The sequence below is a fragment of the Micropterus dolomieu genome, linkage group LG16, assembly GCF_021292245.1.
Source record: "Micropterus dolomieu isolate WLL.071019.BEF.003 ecotype Adirondacks linkage group LG16, ASM2129224v1, whole genome shotgun sequence".
NCBI classification, from domain to species: domain Eukaryota; kingdom Metazoa; phylum Chordata; class Actinopteri; order Centrarchiformes; family Centrarchidae; genus Micropterus; species Micropterus dolomieu.
Genome location: NC_060165.1, coordinates 5,642,138 through 5,654,218, shown reverse-complemented (window position 1 = coordinate 5,654,218; position 12,081 = coordinate 5,642,138). Strand labels below are relative to the sequence as shown.

Below are 12,081 nucleotides of genomic sequence, written 5' to 3'. Positions count from 1 at the left end.
ATGTAACCCTGGTTCCCCGAGAAGGGGAACGAGACACTGCGTCGGCCCGCCGCACCTCTCTGCCCGCCTGAAGCGCCTGCTTCATAGTTTAAGCTAATGATGAGTGTGTACAGGTGTGCTTTATACTCTTCCGGTTATTCCGTCACACCTTACCGCAACAAGCCAATAGGATTGGAGTGATTTCATTCACGTTCAGACCTGCTTCGCCTAGAGGCGTTCCCATAGTGTCGTAACCGACGCAGTGTCTCGTTCCCCTTCTCGGGGAACCAGGGTTACATACGTAACCCGAGACGTTCTCCCATTAGCGCTGCTCTGCTCCACACCACTGCTGGATGTGCCCGTAAATGTAAATCGTACTTGTATAGCGCCTTTCTAGTCTTTTCGACTACTCAAAGCGCATTTACACTACATCTGCATTCACCAGTCATACACAAACAGAAACTAGCATTCACACTCATTCATACACTGGCGGAACAGCCGCGGGGTTCAGTATCTTGCCCAAGGACACTTCGACACACAACCAGGGGGAGCCAGGGATTGAACCGCCGACCTTCCGATTCCACTTCCACTTCCACTTTATTGCACACTAGGGCAGGCGGGGTTTTCGGCACGGTTTAGTGGGTATCTCGTTCCCATAGTGTCGTAACCGACGCAGTTCGAGTTCCCCGAGAAGGGGAACGAGACACTGCGTCGGTGTGCTCCGGTTATTCCGTCACACCTTACCGTTCTAGCAACAAGCCAATAGGATTGGAGTGATTTCATTCACGTTCAGACCTGCTTCGCCTAGAGGCGTTCCCATAGTGTCGTAACCGACGCAGTCTCTCGTTCCCCTTCTCGGGGAACCAGGGTTACATACGTAACCCGAGACGGTCCTAACAAGCCCATAACCACTGCTTCGGTTCAGCTGTAAATGTTCCCAAACCAGCTTTACAACCTAGTCTGCAGCAAGAGTTTCAGAGTGGTAAGTTATTCATTTTTAACAAATGTATCTTTCATATGAAACGTTTTAACTCACAGTGACAACTTTTGTTTGATTGACTGGAGGATCAACCTGTTCTCACTCCCAAGTCGTCACAAGGATGCATCAGTTTGTAGTTGACTGGGGATCCCTGTAGCATCATAATTCAACACAGTGGGTAAATCCCTGTAGCATCACTTCTGGACGGTAAAGGTAGGTATATGATATTTAACAGAAAAGCCTATGTAAGGTGGTGTTTACTGACGTACGAAGTTATTATAACCCAAAACATGATCTTTTCCATGATCTTACCCTAACCAAGTAATTTTGTTGCCTAAACCTAACCAAATAGCAATGTTTCAGAACTTTAACAACGTGGTGTTTCAAAATGGCGATGTTGAATCGCAACGTTAAGGAGTTATTTTGAAAGCAATTGTCAAAAGTGTCCTCTCTCATGACATCCTAGTGTGGTTGACAAGCTGCACTGAGGCAGACAAAAAGGCACTACAGAGAGTTATTAACTCAGCTCAGAACATCACCAACACACAACTGCACTCTCTCACTGACATATATAGAACCTGATGTCTCCGCTGGGAAACAAACAAAACAACAAAATAATCAAGGACTCATCCCACCCAGGTAACCTTTTCACTCTGCTGCCCTCTAGGAGACGCTATAGGTCCTTAACAGTTTTTTCTCTGTGTGCCATAAAAGAACTGAACTCTGAAACACAGGAACCTTGTGACTATTGAAACATCATGACTGAGAGCAATAATATCCAGCGTTGTCTACAATTCCATTTGATTATAATCTTTACATCTCTGTCATTTTTATATACTGTATCATAAGTTCAACATAGGTGGAGGGAAGAGGAGATGCACCAAGTACCTAAGCAATAGCTGTAAAATCCTTTTAATCTCTGGACACCAGACCTGTAAATTGTTTTCTACCTCTAAATAAAAAGTTAGAAATACTTTTATCGAGACTGTACCATTAAAGCCTAGCAAATTAAGCTTCTTTCCAAACCTCTAACTTCAGCTGCTTCAGATACTTTTTAATGTTGAGCTCCCTCATTTCAGGAGGTCTTCTGCCTGCCTGTTTAAAAGTATTTCTCCTAATGTGGACCACCTGCCCTTAATACATACAATACATACATACAAATTAGGGCTGGGCAGTATATTTTCCCAGTTCTGGGATATTGGTGTTTGTGTTTCTTGTTTACTGTGTTTCCTGTTTTATTTTGAAGTTGCTCTGCGCCTGGTGTCACTGTCTTGTTTTGCTTCTTGTCTGTGTGCTTCCTGATTGTCTGATTAAGTTCACCTGCGCCTCATTGTCTCCTCCTCTCTAAGCTGTTTATGTGGTCTGTTCCCCTCCCACCGTGCCGTTTAATACTGCTTCTCAGTTTATGTTTAGAGGTCAGCACTGTTCCTTGTGTTCCCCAGTGTCTTTTGGATTTCGACTGTTTCTGTTGATTTATCACCTGTGTTTCTGGATTTATGTTGCTTCATCTTAGACTGCCTGCCTCACCTCAGTTGTAAGTTCAACCATGTGTCGGTAAACTTTGTAAATCTGCTCTGCCTGGTGTTTGTGCCTGGGTGGGTGCAAATACAATGTTTTTTGTCTGTCAGCTTTGAAGCTAAATGTAAAAGAAATTATGTATTTATTTGATGTTGATTGTTAGAGGCTTACCATATGACACGGGTTTCCAAAGCAGTAACTGATGCAGCTTTTGATATTAAGGGTGAACAAATGTCCCCCCCCCCCCTTTTTGTTTTTTTTTGTTTGCTGAGTATTAACAAAGTAGCTTTCTGTAATAAAAAAGACAGTGTTGAAACTAAGTGTGGACTTACCATGCTGTATTTCTCATACACACTAGCCTAATGTGTTTAGATTAACAACTGTAAGGCTCACCTCTCTGAGCCACCTTCAACCCAAAGCATAACACAACATATTTGACAAAGGGCCCCATCTCTATACACCTGAACCTAATTTTGAATTGTCCAACATAGAGATACTTCATGGGAAGTTGTAAAAATGCACTTATCACTGAAGTCCTGGGACTGACAGGAGCTGCAGGGCAGACAAACAGACCAGGGCCCTGTTTCAGAAAGCGGCATTAGTGCAAATTCTGAGTATGTTAAGCTTGAGATGAGAGGGAAACTCTGGGTTTTCTGTTTCAGAGAGCGAGAGCAGATAAACTCTAGATCAGTAACTCTGGCAACTGATGCTGTTGTCTGACACACTATTTCCTTTCCTCATTCATGCTGTCGATATCAAAGCACCTATCTGAATGCATTTACATCTTTAAAAACTTTGAAATCCCGGTTGGAAAGGCTAGGCTATTGGTTTTTTTCATCCAAACTTAAACATGACAGCTTTTATGATCAATCTCTCCTCGATGTAAGGACAGATCTCTGCACATCGTGGATTTATCCTCCGCACAGAATAAAATCTATGTCCGTCTTTAGGTATAACATTGTGACAGTTGCGCTAAAATCACTTAGGCTACTGTGGGCTACATTACTGCAGTAATCGCTGTTTAAACTAATCTGTAACCTAGAAAACTGATCAATGAACAAATCTTTCATTGTAGTCTCACTGATTGGAACATTCCAATCTTATCATACTGGAGATAACGTGAATATTTTGGCGTGAGGATGACTGTGGTGCAGCTGAAACAAATAGGCTTAAATGTAGTGTAGTATCCAATACTTATGCATTTGACTCATAACAGTTCAAAATGGCACTGTAGCAGCAAGACAGAGGGTCAGTGACCTTCTACGGGAAGAGCAGTGATTGGTGGTTATGTAGGGACTGAACCCTTCTATAAAATTTGACCTCTAACCCCTTGTTTTGTTACCTCAATAGTACTGTACCCCTCTATGGGTTTGACCTTTTATTTTGCAGACTCAAACCCTGCTATGGTACCTAACAGATACCTAAACATATCCTATATAAGCTTTGTTTGACGTCCAGAGAGACAGAGTGGCCATCGGGCTGGGTCACTCTCCAAGCTGCTGCAGAGCTTGTAATTGATGCTGAACTCTTTGATTTAATAAACATTTTATGATCAAGAACAGTGTCAAGCGGGTTTCCTCTCAACACATCATCGCAGCATTATTGTTCGGACCCCACAGTAGTTTTAAGTGAGGTTTTCATTATTAGCTGCATATATTCTGAATGTGTTTTGACGGTTTCATGAGTTAACTGTTTTATATTTGATCTATACCTATTTTCAATATCAGGTAGCAAATTGCCACTGGCATCTAGTCCTGGCAGGTTGCAGCCTATTAAATATAGCCTTCCTATTTAAAATGAATGTAATGTGGGAGAATTCAAGCACTTTATCATTTATTAAGGAAAGTCCAGTCTGTATCTCTATACGCTGTATAAAAAGTGCTAATGTTAGCGTACTGACTCCTCCCTCCACTCCTGCGTTTTAGAGCCTATCAGGGTCCGTGTTGGCAGCATTCATATTTATAGCTCCACCTCTGGATCTGCCTTTATTTACCTGTAGCCATGGTGAATCGTAGTATTGGAGCACCATTGATGATGGCTTTTATTCATCCCCAAGCATGGGCTTCTATCAGGCTCAACATACTCAGAGTTGATTGAACTAATTCTGATCAGCTGTTCTGGAACCAAAAACTCAGTTTCCCACCTCAGGCTCAATCAACCCAGAGCTCAGGGATAAGGGAGTTTGTTAAGCCTGCTTTCTGAAACGGGGCATGAAAACTCACTTGAATGGCCCGTGTTCTGTCAGTACTTGGTTCAGCTGGAATCTGGCTTGGTCGTCAAGCTGCTGTGGGCAGGGATCATTCCAGGGTCTGCCATCCCTGTCCGTTCTTTTCCAATGCTGATAAGTGTATTTCTGTCATAGGTAATCCAAAAAGTCAAATGTAACGAAGTTACAAGGAGCTACTAGCCACCACATCGGCACTCACCACTGTCCTGTTTTGGCCTTTTCCCTCTTCTTTATTGAGTTATATACCTTTTGTGCATGTAATAGGTTTGCAAAGTGAAAAAGCCCAAGGTCCAGCCCAAAGGGAGATCCCATTTCCCACAGAAAACTCTGCTCTGAACTGCATGAAAACAGCTCGTTTTTAGTCCAGCCGTTTCCCTTTCATCCCTTTGACGACACATGGATGAAAGCAAAATGCGCGTCATAATGCTCGCCAAGCAGCTAGTCCGACACGCCCTCAAAAACTCCAGTGGAAAAACACACTGAGCTGCAGCACACAGTGACAAGACGTTCGCCTGCTGCCTCTCCCTTCCAAACATTAGCCACCCTCCAGACAGTCAATGGACATAAAGTTGTTGCTTTGATGTAGAGACAGAGCTCTGTTAAAACTTCATGGATGAAAGATACATTTGTTACAGATTAATAACTCACCACACTGAAACTCTTGCTCCACAGCTGAACCAAGCTGTGTTTACCGGCTCTTCAGGACCCGCCCTTCTCTACTTCTGATTGGCTTAGTCCTTAACTAGGAACTGCGCATGTGCAACTCCCAACAAAGATCTTGTAGAGTTAAGATGTATCAATCCATAGCTAAAACAAAGCATTCAACACACAGGGTGAAAAGTGGAGCTGCAGCAATGAGCAGTATGACAAAAATATGGTGTCTTTTGAAAATGTAAACCGGTTCTGGTACAACCCCTAAATAAAATGAGCATAATATGACCTCTTTAGGGCTACCCCCAACTAAAGATTTTGCTAGTGTGGTGTCCGAACAATAATGCTGCGATGATGTGTTGAGAAGAAATCCGCTTGACACTGTTCTTGATCATAAAAGTTTATTACATCAAGGAGTTCAGCATCAATTACAAGCTCTGCCGCAGCTTGGAGAGTGACCCAGCCCGGTGGCCACTCTGTCTCTCTGTACATCAAACACAGCTTATATAGGACATGTTTATGTATCTGCTAAATACCATATAAGGGTCCAGTCCCTTCATAAACACTAATCACTACTCCCCCTATCACTGGGTCAGAGGTCAAATTCCATAGGAGGGTTCACTCTTTACACACCCATCAATCATTACTCCCCCTTAAGAGTTCACTGAGCCTCTGTCCAGCTGCTAGAGTGTTATTTTAAACTGTAATGGTCAAATGCACATATGTTATACATCACACTAGTTGACTAGTAGTCGTTGGTTCAAGTCATTAGTCAACTAGTTGTTGCACTTTCATGATTAAATTTTAATTAATTTAATTATTTAATTAAATATTATTAAATGACTTAAAGATATATTTTTAGGGCATCAGTAAATAGTTTGAGTTCCAGGTCTGAGAAATAATGTTTAAAGTAACAGTGTTAAAGGATTTTGGTATTTTTAAACCTGGACACTATTTTCAGCAGTGGTTGTTTTAAAATGTGGAAGGTGAGGTTAAGCACACTTTGCTGCCAATACTTACTACTTACTAGTTTTGTAGCTAATACTTTTACTTGATACAAGTTGATGTTTCCTTCAAACTGTTTGCCAGCAGGTCATTTAAGCTCAGTTTTTGGGAATGGTGGTCCACAGTAAATCTTCTGCACCTGAAACATCATACCTCTATACTGTATATGTTGCCTCATATTTAGTTTGTTACTGAACAATAAGTCATTTAGAAATTCCTGTGTTTCTCAGCTTTAGTACTTTATTCCCTAAGTGAACACTGCAGCGTCATTACTTGCAAACTAAAGATGAATAAAACTGAGCTTAGTCTATTAGTTTGTTCCTTGATTATTACTGGCACATTTCTGTAGCAACAGTTAATTTGGATATTTCAATGTAAACCCTGAAGAGTTCATCAAATGAATTTCAAATTTATGTTTGTATTTGCTGTGAGTCTACAGAAAATGTAACACAACTTTATTCTGGAGTACAATAGATCATATTGTCTGATTTGTCTTATCCACTTCTTTTGCAGTCTTGAAAGAATATACATTTGAACAATAGTGAACCTCTGGAATCACAAGAATGATACAGGTTTCTCTGTGGTTGGTTAATCAGAGGAATTTTCTGGGTGACTAGATTAAGTGTATTACTAATGATTGAGAGGATTTTAGCTAGAAATATTCTTTAGCATAACAAGTGTTCCCTTTTTGTTTTATTTATTTTTAATCCAGTCACAGTGCTATGCAGAGATGAAGACTCATCACTGATCATGAAGGTCAGACCTTCTACAAGAGGGGGGGTCAGCATATGCCTTCCAAAGTACAGCATCATCTTCCTCTTTCCGGCTGTGTTTGGGTTCATTTTTGTGCTACGTAACATGGTCTTCCTGAAGGTGAGAACTTATGTTTTACTGGGACCACTTGAAGGATAGACCTTGTTCAAAATGTTAGTAATATTAGTCAGAAAACAGGAAAATGTTGTCTCATTATACCAATACAATTCTTCATTGCAAATAAATGCAATTTGAGTTAAATGGTATTTTTTTTGCTGATTTCCAGCAGCCGCTTTTCTAATTAGGGGAAACAGCTGGCATTATTCTATACTTTCCATCTCATGACGAGACCAAAACCATCGATGTGTTCCAACTTACTGGTTCCCATTCATTCCTAAAATAAATAAATCTTTTACAAATAAGTCACAGATATCAAGTAGTTATCAAATTGCCAAATGATGTCCATAAAACAGGTCAGCACTGAATAGATAACATGATGTGACTTCAGTTGGAATCTAAGTTAATCTTTAACTATGACTTGACTCTGCATCAAAAGAAATATTGGTGTGTTACAGCACACAGCATTATATAATTGGTCCAGCCGAGGCCGGAACGTTAACTGCCTTTTTGTGTTTGAAGCTTAAAGCTTCATATTATGCTTTTTGACTTCTTCCCTTTACTTTTTTGTGTTATCTTTTTTGTGCAGGTAATAGGTTTGCAAGTGAAAAAGCCTAAAGTCCACCCCAAAGAGAGTTTCCATCTCCCACAGAAAACACTGTTACTGAACTGCCTGAAAGAGCTAATTTGTAGTCCAGCCTTTACTTCCGTAAACTATCTGCATCACTTAGTAACGCGCGTCATAGGCAATGTTTGCACGCAGGCCTTAAAGGGGCTATATGTAGTTTTTATTATTAATTGTATATCCTTTTTGTCAATAGGCTGTAACCTCACATGCCTGTTTTCTCTGTTGCCTGCATCAGCCACTATTTTGCTATTTACGTGAAGATACTGGGTCCGGATGTAGCCCTGTGTGCACTCCTGAGCCTCTCTACGACTATAGCAACAACACCGCAGCTAATGAAATGCAGTCCACTAACACACCAAAACAAGCGGCTCCCGGCACAACACAGACTTTGACATACACTCCATGTAAGGATAAAAACAACAATAAAGGTGGTCATTTTAATGGTGATATCCTAAGCATATAATAAATAACTAGTTACCTGCAAGTTGCTGATGCCAAATAACATTGTCAGGCACTGATGTCTTTCTGGCTCTTTGGAGCAAAGCATCTAGCCAAACTATGAAAACCTTCTTTTTTTTTCCCAACCACAAATGGAAGTAGGCTACTGGCTTAAATTACCTCTATCAGGGCTCCTCAACTACATTTGTTCTAAGCAGACACTGTGTGGGCCAGACTTTCAAAAATAAATGCCATATTACTGTTTTAATATTTTCAACTTTAGCAAAATGAACCTTTTTATTAGCTTATGTCAATGTGAACAGACTCCTAAAAAATAAAAATAACAAAACATCATAGGCCTAAATCCATAATGATAAATCTACATAGGCTACTACAGAGGCCTGCTTAAATATAAAATGCTCTCAGACCCCTGCCGATGAGTTTACTGAGGAGTGATGATTAAAATCTGTAATTGTAAATGTAACTCTGATTAGCATGATTATATGAGTACATTTAGTTTTAAGACTGTTGTCGGCCCTGTTAAAATGACAGTTAAGGTGAATTACAGATAGCCTAGCAAAGCGAGCTAACTAGCTCCACACACGGCCGTTAGCTCCACCGTCTTGTCCAAATATTGTCACTTCCGGGGACTTCCTGGTTGCAAAAAATCAACATGGCGGGGCCCTGTCTGGCTAAACTACGTCAACTTCTTTAATACAGCCTATGTCATGAGTCTGCAAACAGCGAAAGTTAAGAGTTGGTTACCTAGCTGAGAAGGTGGAGCTGTGCAGCTTGTCGCTTGCAGCTCTTTATCTAACAGCTCACTGTGTCTGCTCCTGACTGTTGCATTACTCACTGCAATATTTCAAACTGGTCTGCTGTCAGAAAACTGTTAAATGACGATTGTCTTGTTGTGTAGACGAATTTTTGATAATTGAGAGCGGTCATCGCTGATCTCACTTACAGATTGCATTTCGTGTTACTACCTCAAAATAAGCAGCAGGAAATGCATTGGCATTAGCAGTAATTTAATCCAGCGTTTTTTTCACAACTTACACTGCAAGATAAAGCTATTGTTCTCTTGCACTTGAAGCCAAAGTACACTTTTTTTTCCTTTTTTTTTTTTTTTTTACTCAGTAACAGATGTGATTGAAAATGTACCGAAGTAGCCTACAATACTTTTAACAAAACATACTAAAGTAAAATTACAGAGTAAAAATACTTTAAAAAGTACTACTACACAAACTACTCAATTATAGTAATGTGAGTTATTGTAATTTGTTTCTTTCCACCTCTGATACTAGCTGATGTAAGGGAGGGCAGCCAGATAAAATTACATTAGCTCGGACCTGACGCTGTTTGCTTTGTAACGATCGCTTTAGATTTATTGTCGTTTTACCGATACTCTGGTACACAACTTCTCCACCGTCTCAGTCACTGTAACTTAGGTGACCCAAATAATATACAATACTTTAACAAAACAGAAGGAGAGCAACACAAAGGAAGACTCATCCACTACAGTAACTTTCTGTCCTTTCCATGACATTTATTATCGTTTTTGGTGCTGCACAACACACATGCCCCACAACTCTCTGGCGCTCTCTACTGTTTCCGCTCAGACATCTAGCACGCACATAACTCAGAAGATGGCATGCAATCTGGTGGATTTCAGTTGGGCAGGAAAAAAAGGGAATTTGTGAGCAGATGATAGCAAGGTAAAGAAGAGAGCCACGTGTTTAATAATGGCTTTTGTGGAACTTTTTCGTTTCACTGTGGCTCTGTCTAGCGCAGAATCGGATTTGGACCACATAAGAAAGTGGCCCAAATCCGAACTGGAAAAAATCAGATTCCATGTGACTTGGGCTGTTCACACTGAGCAAAAAAAAATCAGATTTGGGTCACGCTCGCCTAGCATCTAATGTGGCCCTCAAAAACACTAGCGGAGAAACACATTGAGCTACAGCACACAGTGACAAGACGGCCCTCCCTACGGAACGTTAGGCAGTCAATGGACAAAGTAGTTACTGTGATGTAGAGACAGTGCGCAGTTGATGAAAGATAACTTTGTTACAGATTAATAACTTACAACCAGTCTAGGTTGCACAGCCACTTTGGGAACATGTACAGCTGAATCAAAGCCGTGGTTACCGTCCAGCTCATTCTGCTTCTGATGGGCTACTAGTCCTTAACTAGATACTACGCATGTGCAACTCCAAAGAAAGATCAAATAGAAGTGAGATGCTTCACTCTGTAGCTAAACGGAGCAGTCAACACACAGGGTGAAAAGAGGTGCTGCAGCAATGTGCTGTATGACAAAAAGAGCGTCTTTAGAAAATTAAACCATGTAAACCTGTTCTTGTCCAACCCCTAAATACAATTATGAAGCTGAAAAAATTAGCATATGCCCACATTAAAATTCCTCCTTAACCACCTGCTTCATGTTATGGCAGAACATTGTGTCCTTACATTTAATCTTATGTATGATATTTTATTAGTATTACTATTATTATTATTACTAATATTGTTGAGATATATAAAATTTATTATATGCATGCGCATTGTGGTAGTATGGTTTTTATCATTTCACCCTTTTGTTAGTCTGTCCACATTTACTAGGGTTTAGGTCAGAGCTGTGAGATTGTTTAGTGTTTTCCCCCTCTTGTTGTTCCTCTCCTCTCCTTGAATGTTCATTCAAGGCTGGGAGAGGATCTCTGTTCCCCAAAACATAGAAACCTAGACGCGTGTGTGTATATGATTATGCATCCCTTTGCTTGGGGCCAGATGCCCGAAGATGCCCTAGGCAGCAGATCTCTGGACCAGCTGTATATGTCTTATAGTACTTCTTTGTTTATTCTCTTTTATTAATAAATTCTTCAAAGACAACGGTTGGTTGTCACTCAATTATTTGCTTAATCCCTCACCAGCAATATACAGTTTACACAACACTTCACTTTACCTCTGTCATTTCCACTATGATCTATAAAGGTTCATTAGGTGAAATCAGTAGGTATAATAGCTGTAACTTAAGTGAAGTCCCTTATTTGTCCATTTAGTGTGGTTCACACCAACAAAATCTTTTAAGGTTCTTGCCTTATGCAAAGCAGATTCAGTATCTTCCCCATGGGTCAGTTTTAAGATCACAGAGAAGGCCACAGGGGAAATTGGGAGTGGCAGAATTTCCCACAGCCCTTATCAATATTCATCATTTTGGGCTTTGGGGCATGAAAAACTTCCATATTGGCCCTTTTATTTTATGTAGTTAATTTACTTTTAGTACACTTGGTTGATGCATCTTTGTTACACCCCCCCCCCCCCCCCCCCCCCCCCCCCCCCCCCCCCACATGCCAGTTTCAGTTTCAGCATAAAGTGAATTTCACCATGATCTACCCAAGAGTTTCCACTCACCGTAACATGCATGACAGCTTCTGCACCTTCCAGACACCGTCCACTAAGGACGCTCTCGAGGAACGCCTCCTACTAGACTCCATTGCTTGGCCTGAAACTTCAATTCTACAAGATCCTCTTTCCCTGGAGCAGACCAGTGATCCTGCCCACAGCAGCTTCACCATTCTCCCACCAGGGAGGGGAGGAGGAGAGTGGCGCGTAGGGGATCAGCTGGAGGTTATGATCCAAATGTATGACTTTAACGGTCGCCCAAAAACGTCTGGGGGAGATCTGTTATTCTCCAGGCTGCACAACCTGAAGCTTGGTGCAGGTGTGGCTGGACAAGTGGTGGATCATCTCAATGGCTCCTACTCTGCTGTGTTCTCTTTACTCTGGGAAGGA

The 12,081-nt window shown here is 41.1% G+C and overlaps 1 protein-coding gene across 1 annotated transcript in view; it reads left to right on the top strand.

The window, feature by feature from the left end:
- Window positions 1–2,359: 2,359 nt before the first annotated feature.
- LOC123985011 (NXPE family member 3-like) overlaps window positions 2,360–12,081 on the top strand; it is a 19,186-nt gene continuing 9,464 nt past the window's right edge. The window contains exons 1-4 of the mRNA XM_046072340.1: window positions 2,360–2,492; window positions 6,873–6,968; window positions 7,072–7,232; window positions 11,644–12,078. Coding sequence (XP_045928296.1) covers window positions 6,923–6,968; window positions 7,072–7,232; window positions 11,644–12,078 — 642 coding nt within the window. The 5' untranslated portion in view covers window positions 2,360–2,492; window positions 6,873–6,922. The remainder of the gene's footprint in view (window positions 2,493–6,872; window positions 6,969–7,071; window positions 7,233–11,643; window positions 12,079–12,081) is intronic.